The sequence below is a fragment of the Phyllobates terribilis genome, unplaced genomic scaffold, assembly GCF_046119375.1.
Source record: "Phyllobates terribilis strain yellow unplaced genomic scaffold, ASM4611937v1 Scaffold_1__5_contigs__length_1240528914, whole genome shotgun sequence".
Lineage (NCBI taxonomy): Eukaryota > Metazoa > Chordata > Amphibia > Anura > Dendrobatidae > Phyllobates > Phyllobates terribilis.
The window spans coordinates 856,662,428-856,686,623 of NW_027362761.1; the positions used below are offsets into that span (position 1 = coordinate 856,662,428).

At 44.4% G+C, this 24,196-nt stretch overlaps 1 protein-coding gene across 1 annotated transcript in view; it reads right to left on the reverse strand.

The window, feature by feature from the left end:
- The window catches only part of LOC141153682 (microsomal triglyceride transfer protein large subunit-like), a 137,546-nt gene that overhangs the window by 9,070 nt on the left and 104,280 nt on the right, over positions 1–24,196 (reverse strand). The window contains exons 15-17 of the mRNA XM_073638720.1: positions 10,184–10,411; positions 6,623–6,747; positions 5,504–5,674 (exon numbers count right to left, since the gene is read on the reverse strand). Coding sequence (XP_073494821.1) covers positions 5,504–5,674; positions 6,623–6,747; positions 10,184–10,411 — 524 coding nt within the window. The remainder of the gene's footprint in view (positions 1–5,503; positions 5,675–6,622; positions 6,748–10,183; positions 10,412–24,196) is intronic.

Below are 24,196 nucleotides of genomic sequence, written 5' to 3' on the forward strand. Positions count from 1 at the left end.
CTCTCCCAAATGGTAGAAAACTCGCTGACAAGAGACTGCGCGGCAGGGTTGTCCACAGAGGCGGAGACGGGAAACGGAATCCGGGGGTGCTGGCCATAGACAATAAAGAACGGGGACTTGGAAGAGGATTCGCTCGCTCTCGTGGTTATTATAAGAGAACTCGGCCCAAGGAAGGAGGTCCACCCAATCAGAATGGTGGGCATTAACAAAGTGCCGGAGATAGCTGGTAAGGATCTGATTGATCCGCTCCACTTGACCATTGGACTGAGGGTGGTAAGCGGAGGAGAAGTCCAGGGTGACGTCCAGCAGTTTACATGTGGCTCTCCAGAAGCGTGAGGTAAACTGAACCCCTCGATCCGACACGATGTGGAGGGGTAGGCCATGGAGACGGAAGATATGGCGAATAAAGTCCTTAGCCAGCTCAGGTGCAGACGGAAGACCAGGCAGGGAAATGAAGTGGGCCATTTTAGAGAAGCGGTCCGCGACCACCCAAATGACAGTACACCCGGCAGAGACAGGAAGATCGGTAATGAAGTCCATAGCGATGTGTTGCCACGGGGCAACAGGTATGGGAAGCGGCAGGAGATGACCAGCTGGTGTCTGGGAACTTTGTTGCGGCCACAAGATGAACAGGCAGAGACGAAGTCTACCACATCCTTACGCAGGGTAGACCACCAGTAATGCCGGGAAATGAGTAGGAAGGTCTTCTTTTGGCCGGCATGGCCAGCTAGTTTAGAAGAATGACCCCAGCGAAGAACCCTCTCACGGTCTGGAGGCGCCACGAACGTCTTGCCGGGTGGAAGACGAGTCAAATCCAAGGGGGCCACATTCATCACCTTGGAGGGGTCGATAATGTGCATAGGCTCCTCCTCTTGGTCGGAGGACAGGAAGGTTCGGGACAAGGCATCAGCTTTGACATTTTTGTCCGCCGGGCGGAAATGAAGGATGAAATCGAAGCGGGCAAAGAACAAAGACCACCGGGCCTGACGTGGATTAAGTCTCTGGGCATTTTGGAGATATGCCAGGTTCTTGTGATCCGTATAGATGATCACCGGGTATAGAGCCCCTTCAAGCAGGTAACGCCATTCCTCCAGCGCCAATTTAACGGCAAGCAGTTCTCGGTCTCCTATGGAGTAATTGCGCTCAGAGGAGGAGAAGATTTTAGAGAAAAAGCCGCAGGTTACCATTCTCCCGGAGGAAGACTTCTGGGTGAGCACCGCTCCGGCTCCAGAGGAGGAGGCATCAACCTCCAGGTAGAACTGTTTGTTGCAGTCCGGACGGTGCAGCACAGGGGCAGAGGAGAAGGCTTGTTTCAGGGAAAGGAAGGCCTCCTCAGCTTCGGATGACCATACCTTGGGATTTGCTCCCTTACAGGTGAGCGCAGATATGGGCGCAGTCCGTGACGAGAAGTGAGGAATGAAGATACGATAGTAATTAGCGAAGCCCAGGAATCGCTGTTTCGCCTTCAAGCCCTCCGGACGGGGCCACTTTAGGACAGCAGGGAGCTTCTCGGGATCCATTCGCAAGCCTGTCTGGGAGATAACATAGCCCAGGAAAGGAAGAGAGGTCTGCTCAAAAAGGCACTTCTCGTATTTAGCATAGAGGTGGTGCTGCCTGAGCCTAAGCAGGACCTGACGAACATCCCTCCGGTGTATGGGAAGATCCGGAGAGAAGACCAAGATGTCGTCCAGGTATACCACCACGCAGGAGTAAAGAAGGTCACGGAAGATGTCGTTGACCAGTTCTTGGAAGACGGCGGGAGCATTGCAGAGACCGAAGGGCATCACACGGTACTCATAGTGTCCGTCCCGGGTATTAAATGCTGTTTTCCACTCGTCTCCCTGACGGATACGGACCAGGTTATATGCTCCGCGTAGATCCAGCTTGGAGAAGATCCTGGCGCCTTTAAGACGATCAAATAACTCAGAGATGAGCGGAAGGGGGTATTTATTTTTAACCGTGATCTGATTGAGTCCTCTATAGTCAATACAGGGGCGAAGCGAGCCATCTTTTTTTTTTGACAAAGAAGAATCCGGCTCCAGCCGGGGAAGTAGACTTCCGGATGAATCCCCTGGCCAGATTCTCCTCTATGTACTCAGACATGGCCCGGGTTTCTGCTGTAGACAACGGATAAATACGCCCGCGGGGTGGAGTGGCACCAGGTACCAGGTCGATCGGGCAATCATATGGCCTATGAGGAGGCAATGTCTCTGCTTCCTTCTTACCGAAGATGTCAGCATAGGGCCAGTAAGGAGCCGGAAGACCTGGTAAATTAGCTGGGATAGGTGGAGGACGAACCGGACGAACCGGAACCAGGCAGGTCTTATGGCAGGCCGGCCCCCACCGGAGTACTTCACCGGAATGCCAGTTCAACACGGGTTCATGTGTCTGGAGCCAAGGTAGACCTAGCAATAGGGAGTGGGAGAGTCCGGACAACACATGGAAGGAGATTACCTCAGAGTGCAGCATTCCCACCTGCAGGGTTATGGGTTCCGTGACGAGCAGGATGGTCACTGGAAGGAGTCTTCCATCCACGGAGGCGACTGACAAAGGTTCAGCCAGAGACTTGGTGGGAATACGGTATTTCTCAACCAGGGACTGAGAGATGAGGTTTCCAGCGTATCCAGAGTCCAGGTGGGCGAGTTCAAAGTGACGGTTCTCTCCCCAGGAGATAGATACAGACAAAGTCAGGGTTGGAGAGGACTTATTTTTGTCTAGGGCGACCTCTCCGAGCGGTCCTAGACACTGGAGATTCCCGACCTCTCCGGGCAGGAACGAATCAGGTGCTCCTTACTGCCACAATAGAAGCAGCTCCCCTCGGCTCGGCGTGACTCTTGGCGAGATTTGACCAACTTGGTCTGGTTGATCTGCATGGACTCGGGTGAGTGCGCCCGGGGAGTGACAGAAGAGGAGACAGGTTTCTGGAAAGTAGGAGCTAGGCGGGGAATCCTTCTCTCACGGGTGGTCTCTTTGGTACGTTCTTGAAACCAGATGTCAATCCGGGTGGCCAGAGACACCAGGTCATTCAGGGTGGTAGGAATGTCCCGACCGGCGAGCTCATCTTTAATCCGACCGGAAAGGCCCTCCCAGAAGATGGACACCAGGGCCTCATTATCCCAGGCAAGCTCAGAAGCGATGGTGCGGAACCGTATGGCATATTGACCCACGGTGAGACTCCCTTGGCGGAGACGTAGCAAAGAGGAGGCAGATGAGGTCTTTCGTCCCGGTTCATCGAAGACCCCTCGGAAAGCAGTGAGGAAAGACGACAGGTCGGACACCAGGGGATCCCCTCTCTCCCACAGAGGGTTAAGCCATGCCAGTGCCTCCCCAGTGAGATGGGACATGATGAATGCCACTTTGGCTCGGTCGGAGATAAACTGGTGGGCCAGTAGTTCAAAGTGCAGGGTGCACTGGTTTATGAAGCCCCGAGCTTGAGCGGGGTCGCCTCCGAAGCGAGGAGGTGCAGAAAGCCGGGGACCGGGGCAGGATGCCATGGTATTGGTGAGCAGCGGTGCTGCCGGGTTGCGAGTCATGACACTAGCGGTGGTTGCTGGTGGAGCAGTCAGAGTGTCCAGGCGAGAGTTGACATTCCGCAGGTGGCTCAGGATGGACTCCTGTTGGGACCTTTGACGGGACAGTTCATGGCATAGGTCCGAGAGCGAGGGAGATTGGGTGCCACCGGGTTCCATGGCCCGAGCAAACTGTAACGGGTCTAGGAGGTGGAACCTCTGAGCAACTATACAAGGGGGCAGTCCTTGTAAGGAAGCGGGTGGCTCCCAGGGAAGACGGGCAGGTACTCACGGCAAGTGACAGGGACAGTCTCTGGGTAGAAGGGCAGGTAGTCACGGCAAGTGACAGGGACAGCCTCTGGGTACAAGGGCAGGTAGTCACGGCAAGTGACAGGGACAGTCTCTGGGTAGAAGGGCAGCAGACAAGTGGCTGGTGAGCGCTCCCAGGTGAGCGGGCGAAAGTCTCTGGACAGGCAGGTGGTCACGGCAAGTGACGGCAGAACCTCCAGGTAGACTAGCAGACAGATAGCAGGTGGAAGCTCCCAGGTGAGCGGGCAAGAGTCTCTGGACAGGCAGGTGGTCACGGCAAGTGACGGCAGAGCCTCCAGGTAGGCTAGCAGGCAGGTAGCAGGTGAACGCTCCCAGGTGAGCGGGCAAGAGTCTCTGGACAGGCAGGTGGTCACGGCAAGTGATGGCAGAGCCTCCAGGTAGGCTAGCAGGCAGGTAGCAGGTGAGCGCTCCCAGGTGAGCGGGCAGGCTGGTCCATAGACAAACTGACAGGTGTTGGAAGGCATTCCGTCGGACCGCAGGCTTGCAAGCAGGTAAGCGGATATCAGGCAGGTATCTAGCAGGAAACTGGCAGGTGACTGGCAGGTAACAGGCAGGAATCTGGCAGGTGACTGGCAGGTAACAAGCAGGAATCTGGCAGGTGACTGGCAGGTAACTGGTAACGGGACCTGAGGGCTGAAGCAGAGTGAAGGCTTTGCAACAACATTGCTCGGGCACCTCCATTTTGGAGGAGGTGCCTTATATATGGAGAGGTCCTCCGGCCATTGGCCGGGGACTCCTTAGGACGGCGCGCGCGGCCCCTTTAAGAGAGGGGAGCACGCGCGCGCGCGCCCTAAGCACAGAGGCCGGGAAGCAGCGCTCGCTGCCAGCAGAGCGGGAGGAAGCCGCCGGGCACGGAGAGGTGAGGGGAACGGCGTCCCTGCCTAGCAGGGGGCAGGGACGCCGACGCTACAGTGTCTCTAATTAACTCAGATGTTGCCACAAAACCAGAATCTTCCAAACACATGACATCATCATATGGGCAGTCCAGAATTGGGTAAAGGCATAGTAATCTTAGTGTATGTAAACTTCTGACTTAGCAGTAAGTAATAAAAATGCCTTAAAACATTCTCTCTCTCTCTCTCTCTTTCATTATTCTGGTATTTGCCAAATATTAAAAATTATGGTAATCCTAATTGACCTAAAATAGGAAAGGTTTATTCTGATTTCATGTCAGATATTGAGAAAAACATGCATATATGTCTTTTTATATAGTGTATGTAAACTTCTGGTTTCAACTGTACATAGTCTTTGCTGACCATGAAATTTTTGACAAAAACGTAGAGGTACCGATTTATTAAGACTGGCGTTTCTTATGCCAGTCTTAATAAGGGGTGTGAGGCAATAAGGATACACCAACTTCATTTAGAGGCATTCACCACATAATGAATTTGGCACATCTTATCAGTGGCGTGCGCTTCACCACAATTGTTACTCCGGTCTGGAAAACACCAAAAGTCAGAATATTTTTGTACAACTTCGCGTTGTTTGTGACATTTCAAAGTGTTTTATGCCAACTGGCATAAACACTTTGATGTATCAGCCCATAGTCTCTATAATTACATTACAGTCAAGACAATCAATTGGAGGTTGTCAAAGGTTCAGAAGATTTCAGCAGGTACAAACTCCATAAACATACATCTCTAACACAGATGGAAAAGAATTACCTGAATGGAAATGCCCCTTTGTCCATTTGCATGCAAACCAAAAATGGATATGATGAAAACTTCACAGTTGTGATAAAGTTGAAGGATGACTCTGTTTCGAAGCGAGTTTCCATACCAACATTAGCAAACTCTGAATCAATGGCTATGTTGCCCAAAATAACCAAGGCCCCACTGTAAAGGACAAGTCAACATGTGAGTACATTAAATATATGTGTCACCTAAAATTTACAGGAGAATCTTTGTGACTCATAAGATTACATTTTAAAATGATGATAGACAGTGTTTTGGAAATTATGGAAGATCCAAAACATATCACTTTAATTCTCTGCTTCTTCTATCACTTGGCATCCAATATACTAAGCAGACACTAAGCCTTAATATACTCTGTGAATGGTGAATAGTGTGTAGCCAATTTTACAGTTCTTGCATAGATTAAATCTATATAAAAAGATTATTACCCTTCGATACATTGCTTTCCTGATATTATACTTGACTTAAAGAGGTTTTCCACCTCTTTGTATTTTCCCAAAGGCCCAAGTATGTTGTAAAAATGTTAAAAAGCAGACAAGTACCTACCAATCGCTGCTGCTCCTTTGTAACACAACAAAGTTCCCCCCACCTTTCTCCTTTATTTCTCTTTTGATATTGCCAACAACCAATCAGAACTGCAGCTACTGATTGACTGCAGCGGTCATTTTCCTACAAGAAGTAGAGGAGACTGCAGGGGACCCAGGCAACTCTAAGGAAGCGGGGCAGAGAATCGGTAGGTGAGTGTCTGCTTTGTATTAGTTTTAGAGCAAATTGAGTCTCTTGGTAAATTAAAAAACGGGCGGTCAACTCCTTTAAACTACAGACTTTATAATAGTCCAGAGCGGCATTCATAATTCTGCAGCTTCCAGAGCTGAAGTTTCCCAGCCTTCCTTGTTTGCTGAATATCTCACAAAGCTTAGGGTTTAAAGATTCACCTGCTATTTATGGTAACTAATCCGATAACAATACTCACTTTTCCGGTTGGGAAATGAAGGCAGCAAACATATTACTTGTTAGGAGCATCCTCTTACTAGGTCGATAAGTTATTTACTGAACATACAGATGAAGAGGGGTTATAGGTTTTCTTACCGATTATTAACACTGGTTTTTGATTCTCTATACCAAAGGCTGAAATCCATTCCTCCAGAGATATCAATGGCTAGTCCGCCCTGGAACTCTGCACTGGCTTGCAGCCCAGATTGTAGTTGAATAATCTAGGAAAGTTATAGCATGGTATCATTACCAGCACCAAAGGGTGGGCAATCTGAAACCTGTTTTTATTTTATTATTGCACAATATTACTTATATCACCAAGTTAAATTCTAGCATGGATCAGTATTAATTGTGACATCCAAGAAAATTATATCTTGTCTTTATATGCCAGCCATGGAATTTGTCACCATATTTTCACTGCCATCTCCAGCACCCACTATAGTCGGATTCAAAATAATAGTACAGTATTGTACCAATGCAGAGCCAATCGCAATATACCAAAAAGAGTCTTACTTCTGTTGGTCTGCGATACCACACTTTAATAAACAGCTGAGAACTCCGCTGCCATGTATAACTATTTTCGATATGCAAAGCTTACACGACAAATAAGCAAAATACAAAAATCTTTGTAAATACACCCTTTGCTTCTTTGGTGCCTACTGGTGTCTACTTCCATATGACCTCATTTCTCCACAGCACTCTGACTAATGGCACTTGCTGAGCAAGTAACCCTCTAACTGTCCCTTTAGAAATAATTCAAGGCAACCACAACTTGACCCTGTCTTCTATTCTGTTCTATATACAAACCCATCTTCCCTGAGAGGTCCCCCATCACAGGCGGACGAAATGTGTAAGGAGGGTTTGTTTAGAGAAACCATTAGCAGGATAGACCATACTTGGGTACTGTCCATTTCAGAATGGGAAACACACTTGGGGCACGACAGAGAGACTAGGGTACCTGTTTGGCCCTGCCCCCTCCTGAGTTTATGGACGGCCTCTTCGGAAGACTACAACCGGTGAGACCGAACCATTTTTATCATTGCAATGGTTCACTTTGGCACTTTTTCTACATGTTTTGTGTCTGTTATGTGGTGATTTGTTGGTTTAGCTCCAAATGTAATCATTTTCTATTAAAAGTTACGTTTTAATTCTTCATATCGGATCCTTGCTGTATTTGGTTTACCTTGATTGGATCATTGTGCCCCTTGTGGGTCCTTGCTGATTATTTACTTTCTGGTCCCATCTTTCTGCCCACTTAGCCAATCATTAGCTGTAATGATGTCTGCCTCAACCAGTGATTGGCTGAGTGGGCATATCCTGTCACTTGCAATGTGTAGGAAGTAGAAGCCAGCAAGAACCTGATAAGAGTCTGAATGGGACCTGCAGAGTATTGGTGAACTATGACTGTTTTTGTTTTAAATCAGTATGAATCCTTTGAAAAACAATTTTTATCCGTTGGACAATCCCTTACACCTCTTCACGATATCCATTGTACATGTACTTGTCAGCTGCGCATGTATGGAGTGGACCAAAGCATCTGCCTCTATTAATTCAGATTAAAGCTCGCTGTGATTGGATAATGTTTAACTATTTATTTCTCTGACACCAGCATTTAAATGGAGTCCACCTTGCAGCCACGGTTGCAGAATGCCGATGGGTTACCATGTGAGTCGGAGGTCTGCTGAAAGCCACCATCACTATCATCTTTCTACCATTAGTAAGCCCTGTGGCTAGGATTCATAAGAGGTTTTTAAAGCGTAACTGTCATTTCAGGTGAACTTGCAGGAGAATGTCTGTCTCTACCTTCATCTCCTCCTCCTCCCCTCTCCATGCAACTTTATGAGCTCCAGCTGCCATCTCCTATCTCAGTAATTAGAAAGTCTGTATTCACTGAAAACATATATTGCCTGAGAATTGAGAATGTTGAGAATGAAAGGTCAGTCCAGGAAGAGAAAGAAGCAGGTTTTGTCTGATAAAGTATATTACAAAGTTGCTTATTTTCATGAATACTTATGGAAGAAAAAAAATGAAAATGCCAGGTACTTTTTAATTTCAATATATACTGCAATATAAACAAACAAGAGATCACAAGTTCAAGTCTAAAAAAAAAGAAGTTTGTATCCCCTGCTTCTCCCAATAGAAAAAAAAAATATATCCAGTATCATTACGTCTGAAAAAGTACGTTCTGTCAAAATATAAAATTATCTAACTGTAAAAGCAAACATCATCATTTGCCGTTTGCAATTGCCCTCTTTTGGTTGCCGCACCACTCGTCCCGCAAAGAAGAAGGGGAGGAAGAGATTAGAGTGCAAAAATGAAAACTGGCCCCATCAGGAAGAGGTTAACCAAGGCCAAAAAAAAAAAAAAAAACTAATTTAGTTTCTGATGGCCGGTTTGTTGGTCCAGATATCAGACTGTACTCCTAGATCTTTGGATTTCTCATTTTTACTTCTGTACTCCACAATCTGTACTCCTGGTTCTTTAGATTAAAAATTTGTATCCAAGATTACAAAAATCGTAACATTGATTACAGATAGCAGCAAGTGTAACTGATAAAATCTACAACATTCCTGGTGTATTTCTGACAGACGGTCTGACAGGGTTGCTTGAGTGGTGATATACAATACTGGGGGGTGTTGTATGAGCTGATGTAAAATATAGAGTGAAAACATGTATGCTTGCAAAACTCAAGTCTGCGTGAAGGGAAATTAGCACTATGAAATGCAATACGAGATAGACTTCAATGAGGTGTTGGAAATGTATACATGACCATCAGCGAGTCTCGTGTAGCAGGTATGGAGCAGAATATGAATGTACTGAGAGCACTTTAGCCCTGGGTTTAGTAAAGGGAACCTGTCACGTCATTTTGCCCTGGTAAACTGCCCCCAATGCCGTAGTAGAGGTCACGTAATGTGTGTCCCTAACGTGTCTAAGTATGTAACTAAGAAAAGAATTGTAATCTTTATTCACCTTCTATGTAAATTCTTGGCTTCCAGTCATAGGGGTGGTGCTGGATATTGGTATAGTCACGCTCATCCGGCCTGTAGTCACGCCCCCCCCGCCCCGAGTTTGATCAATGGGCTGAACTTCCTCCAAATCACTGCCCTCTCCAAGGAAATACCACTGCTTAGGTCTGACAGTCAGTTCCAAGGGCACGTGCATTGAAACCCCAACATTTTTGTTGTGTATTTGCACCAGAAATTACTGGTACTCAGAGACTTTGTGCATGTCCAGAGCATGAAGAACAATGTACACGGCACGCTCATGGCATGTAGGAAGCCTCTGAGTTCCAGTACCTTGAAAATTAAGCAGGACCGGTACAACCAGCTTGAATGCATATGCTCAGGTGGCTGGCAGTCAGAGAGATGCCATGGGATTTCCTCGGAGATGGCCGTGACATCAGAACAGTTCAACCCAACATTCAAACTGTGGTGGACAGAGGAGCATGACGCCACCCACATGACTGTAATTTATATAAAAGGTAATTTATATACTGGGGCATTTAGCTTTACAGACACATGTTAGGGATGCATATCGCATCACCTGTATGGCACTGGGGGCAGCTTGGTAGAGCAAAATGATATGACAGGTTCCCTTTAAAACATCTTAGAAATGCATATTACAGAAAAAGAATATATAAAGTTTGGTGTAATTTACCTCAGAATGATCTGTTAGGAGCACAAATCCTTTTACTACACTTATAGGGTCACCAGTTGCTGAGAACATTTTGGACATCAAATCACTGTATCCTTGGAAGAAGGTTACAGGCCGAAGCTGGACATCAAACAAGATGGCTGACATTCCGGCAAAGGACTCCAGCTCTTCTTCTCCTTCATCAGCGGTGGCAGCTATTAAACTTTCAAGACCTTGAGCTTCAATCACAACCTAAAATTAAGAGTGCTTTTATTATAATAGGTGTAATGTATCCATACACAAAAAATAATAGCTTCCAATATGTGAGCAAGTTTAACAAGCTAACACATGGATATCTTTGAGCTTCACATAAAGATCTAAAAAAATGGAAGACTTTAAATTCACTGTACATATTTTTGTTACTAGAGATATACAGAATGGTAATCTTTTAAATGAGCATTTGCGGAATTGCCATCCTACTATTAGTTTTTGGATAACTGGACCAAAATTCCAGAAAGGTTCAAAATTAGTATGGACATTTGCCATGCCCCTTAATAATGTGCATTATAAATAAATAAATATACTGTATATATATTTATATACAGTACAGACCAAAAGTTTGGACACACCTTCTCATTTAAAGATTTTTCTGTATTTTCATGACTTCGAAAATTGAACATTCACACTGAAGGCATCAAAATTATGAATTAACACACATGGAATTATATACTTAACAAAAAAGTGTGAAACAACTGAAAATATATCTTATATTCTAGGTTCTTCAAAGTAGCCACCTTTTGCTTTGATGACTGCTTTGCACACTCTTGGCATTCTCTTGATGAGCTTCAAGAGGTAGTCACCGGAAATGGTCTTCCAACTATCTTGAAGGAGTTCCCAGAGATGCTTAGCACTTGTTGGCCCTTTTGCCTTCGCTCTGCGGTCCAGCTAACCCCAAACCATCTCGATTGGGTTCAGGTCTGGTGACTGTGGAGGCCAGGTCATCTGGCGTAGCACCCCATCACTCTCCTTCTTGGTCAAATAGCCCTTACACAGGCTGGAGGTGTGTTTGCGGTCATTTTCCTGTTGAAAAATAAATGATGGTCCAACTAAACGCAAACCGGGTGGAATAGCATGCTGCTGCAAGATGCTGTGGTAGCCATGCTGGTTCAATATGCCTACAATTTTGAATAAATCCCCAACAGTGTCACCAGCAAAGCACCCCCCACACCATCACACCTCCTCCTCCATGCTTCATGGTGGGAACCAGGCATGTAGAGTCGATCCGTTCACCTTTTCTGCGTCGCACAAAGACACGGTGGTTGGAATATCAAATTTGGACTCATCAGACCAAAGCACAGATTTCCACTGGTCTAATGTCCATTCCTTGTGTTCCTTAGCCTAAACAAGTCTCTTCTGCTTGTTACCTGTCCTTAGCAGTGGGTTCCTAGCAGCTATTTTACCATGAAGGCCTGCTGCAAAAGTCTCCTCTGAACAGTTGTTGTAGAAATGTGTCTGCTGCTAGAACTCTCTGTGGCATTGACCTGGTCTCTAATCTGAGCTGCTGTTAACCTGCGATTTCTGAGGCTGGTGACTCGGATAAACTTATCTTCAGAAGCAGAGGTGACTCTTGGTCTTCCTTTCCTGGGGCTGTCCTCATATGAGCCAGTTTCTTTGTAGCGCTTGATGGTTTTTGCAACTGCACTTGGGGATACATTCAAAGTTTGCCCAATTTTTCGGACTGACTGACCTTCATTTCTTAAAGAAATGATGGCCACTCGTTTTTCTTTACTTATCTGATTTTTTCTTGCCATAATACAAATTCTAACAGTCTATTCAGTAGGACTATTAGCTGTGTATCCATCTGGCTTCTGCACAACACAACTGATGGTCCCAACCCCATTTATATGGCAAGAAATCCCACTTATTAAACCTGACAGGGCACACCAGTGAAGTGAAGACCATTTCCAGTGACTACCTCTTGAAGCTCATCAAGAGAATGCCAAGAGTGTGCAAAGCAGTCATCAAAGCAAAAGGTGGCTACTTTGAAGAACCTAGAATATAAGACATATTTTCAGTTGTTTCACACTTTTTTGTTAAGTATATAATTGCACATGTGTTAATTCATAATTTTGATGCCTTCAGTGTGAATGTACAATTTTCAAAGTCATGAAAATACAGAAAAATCTTTAAATGAGAAGGTGTGTCCAAACTTTTGGTCTGTACTGTACATACACACACATATGTATATAAATAGATATCTATCTGTATATATAAATATATACATGCATACACACACTGTACATAACAGTACCACTTCTCCATACAATGGGTGTCATTTTCAGAACATGTATTATTCTGTATACAGGTGCATCTCACAAAATTAGAATATCACCAAAAAGTTAATTTATTTCAGTTCTTCAATACAAAAAGTGAAACTCCTATATTATATAGAGTCATTACAAACAGTGATCTATTTCAAGTGTTTATTTCTGTTAATGTTGATGATTATGGCTTACAAAAGTAAGCACAAAAGTCATTATCTCAGTAAATTAAAATAATTAACAAAAAACACCTGCAAAGGCTTCCTAAGCGTTTAAAAATGTCCCTTAGTCTGTTTCAGTAGGCTACACAATCATGGGGAAGACTGCTGACTTGACAGATGTCCAGAAGGCAGTCATTGACACACTCCACACAATTTCCAGAGTTCCAATTTTCATTTGGAAATCAAGGTCCCAGAGTCTGGAGGAAGAGTGGAGAGGCACACAATCCAAGCTGCTTGAGGTCTAGTGTGAAGTTTCCACAATCAGTGATGGTTGGGGAGCCATGTCATCTGCTGGTGTAGGTCCACTGTGTTTTATCAAGACCAAAGTCAGCGCAGCCGTCTACCAGGAAATTTTAGAGCACTTCATGGTTCCCTCTGCCGACAAGCTTTTCAGAGATGGAAATGTCATTCTCCAGCAGGACTTGGCACCTCTCCACACTGCCAAAAGTACCAATACCTGGTTTAAAAACAACAGTATCACTGTGCTTGATTGGCCAGCAAACTTGCCTGACCTTAGCCCCATAGAGAATCTATAGGGTATTGCCAAGAGGAAGATGAGAGACACCAGACCCAACAATGTAGATGAGATGAAGGCTGCTATCAAAGCAACCTGGGCTTCCATAACACCTCAGCAGTGCCACAGGCTGATCGCCTCCATGCCACGCCGAATTGATGCAGTAATTGACGCAAAAGGAGTCCTGACCAGGTATTGAGTGCATTTACTGAACATACATTTCAGTAGGCCAACATTTCGGATTTTAAAAACATTTTTCTAGCTGTTCTTATAAAGTATTCTAATTTACTGAGATAATGACTTTTGTATTTTCATTGGCTGTAAGCCATAATCATCAACATTAACAGAAATAAACACTTGAAATAGATCACTCTGTTTGTAATGACTATATAATATATGAGTTTCACTTTTTGTATTGAAATACTGAAATAAATTAACTTTTTGATGATATTCAAATTTTTTGAGATGCACCTGTATATACACTTCACAACGCCATTTCTCTTGTGCTATATACTGGGTGTAATTTCCAATTTTTATATTTTTCTGTATAGTGGATATAAAACGTCTACACACGTCTGTTACAATGCCAGGTTTTTGCCATGTAAAAAAATCAAACCCAGAAGAATCATTTCAGAATGTTTTCCACCTTTAACCCTTTTCTGGCCCAGGGCGTACTAATACGTATCTGTGCCCTGGGCCTTATGGGCCAGATACGTATTAGTACGCCTTGGCGATTTCGCTCGCACACAAGAGGTGCGGGTGAGATTGCTGCCGAGTGTCAGCTGATTGTTACAGCTGACACCCGGTGCTATGTGCAGGGAGCGGTCCCGCACCTCTCCCTGCACATTAACCCGCAAAAGGCTGCGATCTAAATCAATCGCAGCATTCCGGTGGCAAGAGCAGGTAAGAGCTATACTTACCTTCTCTGCCGGCTTCCCGCGGCGTCTGAGTCCGGTCCCGAATGTTGCCATGGTGACCCGATGTCATCATGACAACATCCGGGTCACCAGGAGGCAGGAAGTTGCTTTGGTCATGCGCAGTGTGCGACCAAAGTAGCTTCTCCCTGTGCAGCACTGACAGGCTGCATAGCACAGGGATGCTTCTGCATTCTTGTGCTACACAGCCGATCAGACTACAAAAAGTGAAAGTCCCATAGTGGGACAAAGTGTAAAAGTAATAAAAATGTCAGAAAGTGGGAAAAAAAAAAAATTGTAAAAATATAAAAAAAAAGAAAAAAATAATAAAAAAAAATATATACAGTATATATTGTACCCATAAATAAATAATCTTATGAAAAAAAATAATAAACCAATAAAAGTACACATATTTGGTATCGTCGCGTCCAGAATGACCTGACCTATAAAACTGTCCTGTTAGTTAACCCCTTTAATGAACATGGTAAAAAATAAAAATAAAAAACGAAACATAAAACGATGTTTTATCATACCGCCAAACAAAAAATGGAATAAAACGCGATCAAAAAGACGAATGTAAATAAAAATGGTACCGCTGAAAACGTCATCTTATCCCGCAAAAAACAAGCCACCATACAGCTCCAACGGCCGAAAAATAAAAAAGTTATAGCTCTCAGAATAATGCGATGCAAAAACAATTATTTTTTCTATAAAATAGTTTTTATTGTGTAAAAGTGGCAAAATATAAAAAAAAATATATAAATGCGGTACCGCTGTAAACGTACTGACCCGAAGAATAAAGCTGCCTTATCAATTTTACCACACGCGGAACAGAATAAAAAAAACAATTCCTTAATTGTTGGTTTTTGTTTATTCTGCCTTCTAAAAATCAGAATAGAAAGCGATCAAAAAATGTCACGTGCCCGAAAATGGTACCAATAAAAACGTCAACTTGTCCCGCAAAAAACAAGCCGCCACATGACTCTGTTGGCCAAAATATGGAAAAATTATAGCTCTCAAAATATGGCGATGCAAAAACTAGTCTTTGCAAAAAAAAACGTGTTTTAGAGTGTGACAGCTGTCAATCATAAAAACCCGATAAGAATCTGGTATCGCTGTAATTGCACCGACCTGAAGAATAAAGACGTCTAATCACTTATACCGCACGAGGAACGGCGCAAAATATAAACTTTAGGATTAGGGTTTTGCTAGGGTTAGGGTTGTGCTAGTGTTAGGGTTATGCTAGGGTTAGGGTTGTGCTAGGGTTAGGGTTAGGGTTGTGCTAAGGTTGGGCTAGGGTTAGGGTTGTGCTAGGGTTAGGGTGTGCTAGGGTTAAGGTTGGGCTAGGGTTAAGGTTGGGCTAGGGTTAGGGTTGTGCTAGGGTTAGGGTTGTGCTAGGGTTAGGGTTGTGCTAGGGTTAAGGTTGGGCTAGGGTTAAGGTTGGGCTAGGGTTAGGGTTGGGCTAGGGTTAGGGTAGGGTTAGGGTTGGGCTAGGGTTAGGGTTGGGCTAGGGTTAGGGTTGGGCTAGGGTTAGGCGAGTGTTAGGCTAGGGTTAGGCTAAGGTTAGGGTTAGGCTAGGGTTAGAGTTGGGCAAGGGTTGAGCTATGGTTAGGGTTGGGATTTTTTCAGAAGTAAAGAAAAAAAAATGATGACGATATGGCGACTAATGTTGAGCGCAAGTGCTCGTTACTTGAGTTTGCATCGGGTGCTCGGGTATGCGCCGAATATAGCGGGTGCTTGAGTGACATGCTCGAGTCTCCGCCCCAAATGTTTTGCAGCTGTTATACAGCCAAAAAAACCTCGCGGGGATTGCCTGCCATGCATGAGCGATCCCCGCATGTTTTTTTTTGGGTATCTAATAACCGTGAAACTTGCGGGGTGGGGACTTGAGCATGTCACTTGAGCACCCGCGATACTTGGTGCATACCCGAGTACCCGATGCAAACTCAAATAGTGAGCAATTGCACTCAAGACTAATGACAACTAATTCAATATGATGACCTAATGTTATCAAATTCTGTGTCTACCTCTGGGTTCAAAATGTTCACTATACCCCTTGATAAAATCCTGGAGGGGTGTAGTTTCCAAAATGGAGTCACTGGGGGGGTGTGGTTTCCACTATTAACACACATCAGGGACTCCCCAAACGCAACATGGCGTCCGCTAATTATTCAAGCAAATTTTACATTCAAAAAGTCAAATGGCACTCCTTCCCTTCCGAACCCTGTCGTGCGCCCAAACAGTGGTTTTTCCCAACATCCGGATTATCGGCTTACTCAGGAGAAATTGCACAACAAACTGCATGATTGCAATTTCTCCTGTTACCCTTATGAAAATGCAAAATTGGGGGCTGAAAAACATTTTTGTTGGAAAAATGTGAAAATTTTATTTTTACGGCTCAATGTTATAAACTTCTGTGAAGCACCTGGGGGTTCAAGGTGCTCACCACACACCTAGATAAGTTCCCTGAGGGGTCTAGTTTCCAAAATGGTGTCACTTGTGGGGGGTTTCCACTGTTTAGGCACATCAGGGGCTCCCCAAACGCAACATGGTGTCCACTAATTATTCAAGCAAATTTTGCATTCAAAAAGTCAAATGGCGCTCCTTCCCTTCCGAACCCTGCCGTGCACCTAAACAGTGTTTTTTCCTCACATATGGGGTATCTGCGTGCTCAGGGGAAATTGCACAACACATTTTGGGGTCCATTTTTTTCTGTTACTTCTGCGAAAATAAAAAAATTTGGGTCTAAAGTAACATTTTTGTGAAAAAAGTTAAATGTTAATTTTTTTCTTCCACATTCCAAAATTTCTATGAAGCACGTGAAGGGTTAATAAACTTCTTGAATGTGGTTTTGAGCACCTTGAGGGGTGCAGTTTTTAGAATGGTGTCACTTTTGGGTATTTTCTGTCATAAAGGCCCCTCAAAGTCACGTCAAATGTAATGTGTTCTCTAAAACAATGGTTTTGTAAATTTTGTTGTAAAAATGAGAAATCGCTGGTCAACTTTTAACCCTTATAGCGCCCTACTAAAAAATAAAATTTAGTTCCAAAATTGTGCTGATGTAAAGTAGACATGTGGGAAATGTTATTTATTAACTATTTTGTGTAATATATCTCTCTGATTTAAGGGCATAAAAATAAAAAAATTTAAAATTGCAAAATTTTCGCCAAATTTCCAATTTTTTCACAAATAAACGCAAGTGATATCGAAGAAGTTTTACCACTAACATGAAGTACAATATGTCACGAAAAAACGTTCTCAGAATCAGTGGGATCCGTTGAAGCGTTCCAGAGTAATTACCTCATAAAGTGACAGTGGTCAGAATTGTAAAAAACTAAAATATTTTCTGGTGGAAAAATAAAAATAAAGAACTTAGATAGTGTGGTTGCATAAATATGCACACCATTAAAGTAATGCTTTATTGAATTATCCTTTGAACTTTCAGTCTTTTTGTGTAGGACTCATAAGCATGTCACATCTACTGTAGAATTGTCAATCTTTGCCCAATTCTCCTTACAGTAGGGCTCCAAATCTATCAGATTGTGAGGGCATCTCCTGTGTACAGCGCCCTCTTCAGGTCAATCACAAATTTTCAATTGGATTCAGGTCTGGACTTTGACTGGCCCATTGCAAAACTGTGGTCTTCTCCTGGAAAAGCCATTCTATAGTTTATTTGGAGGCATGTTTAGTATTGCTGTCGTGTTGCAAGGTGAAATTCCTCTTTTTCTTCAGATTTTTAGCAAATTTGTGTTGCAAAATTGATTGACATTTGGAATTGTTCATAATTCCCACAACCTGAACTAAAGTTTCAGTTCCAGCTGGCAATAAACAACCCCACTGCAGAATTCTGTCTCCTATGCTTCACTGTAAGTATACTGTTCTTTTGGTGACTTGATATAAGTTTTGGCAAAACATATCCATGCTTGCATGTTTTTCTTTGTAAGAATAGGTGTCACAAGTGTGTCAGAAGTGACGGACAGTCACCCTGCAGTTGGTTGCAGGAGATTTCTTTGTTTGGCATCACAGACATCTTCTTGAAGCTGTCTCTCTAGGACCCAGCGGCTACCTTGCTCTGGCTAATTAACACCCTGGCCTGGGTGTATAAATACCTGCTGTGTGCCAGAGGGAGGTGCTGGCGATATTCACATTATCCCTTGTGAAGGCTTGAGCAAGAGCAGTACTTCTACCTCTCTGGTGCTAGAGGATGCATGCGCATTTGTCTGGAGTCATCTAAAGCTAAGTGATTTTCCTTTGATTGTCCCCCCCTTGTTGTCTGTAGTGGTCAGTGGGGATTGACTAGTGCTCATCTCCTCCTTTCCCTAGCCAGGGCCCAATGCCAGGGAAAGAGAGGGCGAGGTATGCGTGAGGCGATTTGTGAAGAACCAATATAGGGACGTTAGTGGAAACAGGGTGAGATTAGATCTACCTAGGAGGTCTCCACTCTCCCCTTTTCCTAGAGTCTGGGCTCCCTTTCCCTCTTCTCTTTGTGTTGCACTAAGTCTTTCCTACACCTTACGTGACAATAGGATTCCGTCTTGTCAACCTATCCCACAGGCCAGACATATGAAGAATATTGGAAATTGTAGTCACATGTAGTAAACAACCCATACTTGCCAGAAATTTCTCCAGCTACTTTAATGTTGCTGTATGTCTCTTGATAGCCTCCCGGATTAATTTTTTCTTTTTATTATTTTTTGAGGATCTGTTGCAACTGTTGCAACAAATTTAAGCCACTTATTGATGACTGTCTTCACTGGTCTCCTTGGTATATCTAATGCCTTGGAAATGGTTTTGTACCTTTCTCCTGACTGATAACATTCAACAATGAGATCCCTTTGCTGTGTTGTCAGCTATTTATGGACCATGGCTTTTACTATTGTCAGGAAAATCCTACTAGAACAGCTAAACTTTATATGGCGTTAATCAGAATCATTATAAAGGATGGCAGCTGTACCAACTACTATTTAACATGATTTTAAATGTGATTGGCTAATTCTCAACACAACATATCCCAATTATAAGAGGGTGTTCACACTTATGCAACCACATTATTTTAGTTTTCTACAGATTGTGGGTGACATTAAAGGTGAAAAAGTTCTGAAATAATTCTTCTTGGTATGATTTTTTTACATGACAAAAACCTGACATACATAGATTTTATATAGTTCTCCAATGCACAAAGAAACAAGCATTGTTATCAATGGGCGCTGTAAGTCAATTTTAGCAGGGGCGTGTAGATGTTTTGTCTCCAATGTATATATACACTGCACAGTACCACAGTACCACTTTTCCTGTGCTGTAAATTTTATGGAATTCTCAGTATCTCCTCTTAGTCTTAGTATATGTAAAGTGGATATAAAAAGTCTGCACAACCTTGGAAAAATTGGCTCATAGCGCCCATTGATAACAATAAACTAATCAATTAGAAAATATTTATTTTTTACTTTTTATATATTTTCCCAACAACAAAAAAACATTTGCAGTGTGTCAGGAAAAAAAAAGAATTTTGACAGCCTAACCGATAAAATATTAAAGTGTCTTTTCATTTAGGACCAAAACACTATGGTCATCAAAAGGGTTAGAAGTAGTGTTGAGCGAGCATGCTCAACACTGCTCAGTACTCGCCCGAGCATCTCACTACTCGGGATGTTCAGCGAGCATCGAGCATTTCCGGGTTACTCGGGCAGGAGCTCGGATCTCCGCCCTGCACGTTTGGCGCTCTTTATAGAGCCAATGAACATGCAGGGATTGCCAGCCAGTCACTGTAATGCCGCAGCCAAGTTGTTTGTGGGCATTACAGTGATTGGCTGGCCGCACAGCGTCACCTCGACTATTTAAAACCGGGCGCTGCCATCTTGGACACAGTCGCTCCGGATCAGACAGTGTAGGGTCAGTGCTGCTGAGTTAGGGAGAGATTTATACTGCGAAATAGTTAGTGTAGGGTCTCTAAAGCCTGCCAAATCAAACAAACAGTCCTTCTCAGGACTAATATCCATCCCAGATATCAGGCAGGCAGGCAGGTTGTATAGGAGACGCAGTGGTTATACCAGCAAATGCTGTATTACAGTCCTGTGTGCTACTGCTGGTCAAATTGCTAGACCTATCCCCCGGTCTCAGGGGCCAGGAAAAATCCTTTTTTTTTCATCTAAATCCTGTATTTTTTTTTTCTCAGTCAGACTGTACAAATACGTGTCTTATTAACCTTTTGGTATCCCCCCCCAAAAAAAAAAAAAAAATTGAGTGTGTCTGTGACTGTTCAGACACCAATATAACTGTTTAAAAGAGTCTGGTGTAGGCCAGATAACTAGAACTGTGGTTTTGCAGTTCCACGTTTTAAATCTCTGTATCCTGCTTTTGGCATTTTTTCCGTAAAAAAAACCAGTAATAGTGTCTCCCTGACTGATCAGACACAAATATATCTGTTTAAAAGAGTCTGGTGTAGGCCAGATAACTAGAACTGTGGTTTTGCAGTTCCACGGGTCAAATCTCTGTATTATCCTGCTTTTGGCATTTTTTCCGTAAAAATAAACTGTTCAGACATCAATATATCTGTTTAAAAGAGTCTGGTGTAGGCCAGATAACTAGAACTGTGGTTTTGCATTTCCACGGGTCAAATCTCTGTATTATCCTGCTTTTGGCATTTTTTCCGTAAAAATAAACTGTTCAGACACCAATATATCTGTTTAAAAGAGTCTGGTGTAGGCCAGATAACTAGAACTGTGGTTTTGCAGTTCCACGGGTCAAATCTCTGTATTATCCTGCTTTTGGCATTTTTTCCGTAAAAAAAAACAGTAATAGTGTCTCCCTGACTGTTCAGACACAAATATATCTGTTTAAAAGAGTCTGGTGTAGGCCAGATAACTAGAACTGTGGTTTTGCAGTTCCACGGGTCAAATCTCGGTATTATCCTGCTTTTGGCATTTTTTCCGTAAAAAAAAACAGTAATAGTGTCTCCCTGACTGTTCAGACACCAATATATCTGTTTAAAATAGTTTGGTGTAGGCCAGATAACTAGAACTGTGTTTTTGCAGTTCCACGGGTCAAATCTCTAATATCCTGCTTTTGGCATTTTTTCTGTAAAAAAAACAGTAATAGTGTCTCCCTGACTGTTCAGACACCAATATATCTGTTTAAAAGAGTCTGGTGTAGGCCAGACTCTTTTAAACAGATATATTGGTGTCTGTTTAAAAGAGTCTGGCCTACACCAGACTTTTTTAAACAGATATATTGGTGTCTGTTTAAAAGAGTCTGGTGTAGGCCAGATAACTAGAACTGTGGTTTTGCAGTTCCACGGTTCAAATCTCTGTATTATCCTGCTTTTGGCATTTTTTCCGTAAAAAAAACTGTAATAGTGTCTCCCTGACTGTTCAGACACAAATATACCTGTTTAAAAGATTCTGGTGTAGGCCAGATAACTAGAACTGTGGTTTTGCAGTTCCACAGTTCAAATCTCTGTATTATCCACCTTTTTGCCTTTTTTACATAAAAAATAAAAAAATTGAGTGTCTCGCTCAGTGTTCAGACACAAATATATCTGTTTAAAAGATTCTGGTGTAGGCCAGAGAAATAGAACTGTGGTTTTCCTCTTCCACGGTTCTAATCTCCTTTTTACTACCCTTTTTCCATTGATAGTGCAAATGTAAGCTATTTTACTTCATTTACAATGGGCAAGGCGCGTGGCAAGGGATGTGGAACTGGACGTTCTGGTGATGGTGCGTGTAGAGGACGGAGCCGTGGCCAAGGTGAAAATGTGCCACAGCCAACAGCCACATCTTCTCGCTCCCACTTCTTGACCGAATTACTAGGGAAGCACAATACAACACCAGTATTGCGAACTGATCAGTGTGAACAGGTTATTAATTGGATAGCAGATAATACTTCCAGTTACCTGGGCACCACCACCTCCGGTCTGTCTTCCACACGGTCAAGTTTTAGTAGCCTTGAGTCTCGACCGCATACTCCTCCTCACCCTGATGCTCCTTCCTCCCACCATGCCGAGTGTCGTCAGACAGCAACTGATCCCACACTTGGACACTCTGAAGAGCTGTTCACTGGTCCATTTCCATGTCTGTGCCCCTTGTCTGCTCCGCTTGAAGTGGTGGAAGAGGAGATCCCATGTAGCGATGCCTAAATATTTGAACAGCCACGGCCAGAGGAAGTCGACGCTGGCAATTTGTCACAAGAGGTGGAGGATGACAAGACACAATTGCCACGAAGTGAGGAGGAGGATCGTGGTGCGTAATTGGAAGCGGAGCAGGTGGTGGATGATCTAGTAACTGACCCAACGTGGCAGGAGGACACGCAGAGCGAGGCCAGCAGCACACAGGGGGAGGGAGGCAGAGTACCCCAACAGGCAGGAAGAAGCAGTGTGGTGGCCGCACACAGAAGGCGGGCAACAGTTCCCCGTAACACCAACATGAGGGACGTTGCCAGTACAACCGGTAGGTCTTCCAGAGTCTGGAATTTTTTTAAAGACTCTGCTGATAACCCCAAAAAGGCCATTTGTACCACCTGCCATGCCAGCATCAGCAGGGGTGACAAAACTACCAGCCTGACCACCACCAGCATGATCAGGCACATGTCAGCAAAGCACCCGACTTTGTGGGGCGAACCCCAGGGTCCACGACCAGTGTCAGCGGGTGTCACCACTGCTTCTTCCGCTGTTGTGCGTGTAATAGAACCCCCTGTTGTGTGTGCAAGGCAATCCCCTGTCCATACTGCATGCAAAGATTCCCCCTCTTCTCAGTCTTCACTTGTTATGGCAGTTTCTCAAGAAACAGCATCAACGTCCACGTCCACGTCACACCGCATTGTTCAATTGTCCATATCCCAGAGCTTTGAACGAAAGCGCAAATTCGCAGTCAACACCCCACAGGCCACAGTCCTAAATTCGCACATTTCACGACTGCTTGCGTTGGAAATGCTGCCTTTTAGGCTGGTGGAGACGGAATCCTTCCGCAATCTTATGGCGGTGGCCGTCCCACGGTACTCGGTCCGCAGCTGACACTATTTTGCCTGGTGTGCCATCCCCGCACTACACAAGCACGTGTCCCAAAACATCTGCCGTGCCCTCAACAATGCAGTTACTGGGAGAGTCCACCTGACAACGGACACGTGGACAAGTGCTTGTGGCCAGGGACGGTACATCTCCTTGACGGCACACTGGGTAAACATAGTGGAAGCTGGGACCCAGTCAGACCTTGGGACGGAACACATCCTCCCCGCACCGAGGACTGCGGGCCCTATGTCAGTTAGAGTAGCCCCCACAGTGTACAGCTCCTGCGCATCATCCTCCTCATGTTCAGCCTCCATCTCAGATATCACCACATCAGTTACAAGCTGGAAGCACTGCAGTACTGCCTCAGCCAAGCGGCAACAGGCTGTGCTGAAACTCATAAGCTTAGGTGATAAACCTCACACTGCTTGTGAGTTGTGGACAGCTGTGAAAGAGCAGGCAGATCTGTGGCTGAGACCGCTGAACCTACATCCAGGCATGGTCATGTGTGACAATGGACGTAACATGGTGACTCCTCTGAGGCGAGGCGAGATCACACACGTACTATGCCTGGCTCATGTGCTTAACCTCGTGGTTCAGCGGTTTCTTAAATTGTACCCCAAGTTGCCAGATCTGCTCGTCAAAGTACGCCGCCTGTCAGCTCATTTTCGGAAGTCGGCTACAGCTTCCGCCTCCCTTGCTGTGTTGCAGCAGCGTTTGAAGCTTCCGTCACACCGACTGGTGCGTGATGTCCCCACACGTTGGAACTCTACCCTCCACATGTTGCAAAGGATTTGTGAGTAGATGAGAGCAGTTGTGGAGTACCAGCTGCAACAAAGCCGTCGATATTCCGGTCAGACTCCACACATAAGACCTCAGGAGTGGACCTGGATGTCTGACATATGTACCATCCTGACAAACTTTGAGGAGTCCACCAAGATGGTGAGTGGCGATGATGCCATCATTATCGTCAGCATCCCACTTGTCTGTCTTTTGCAACGCTCAATGCATTGAATTAAAGAGGACGCATTGCAGCCAGAGTATGATTAGATGGATCAAGAAGCCATAATGG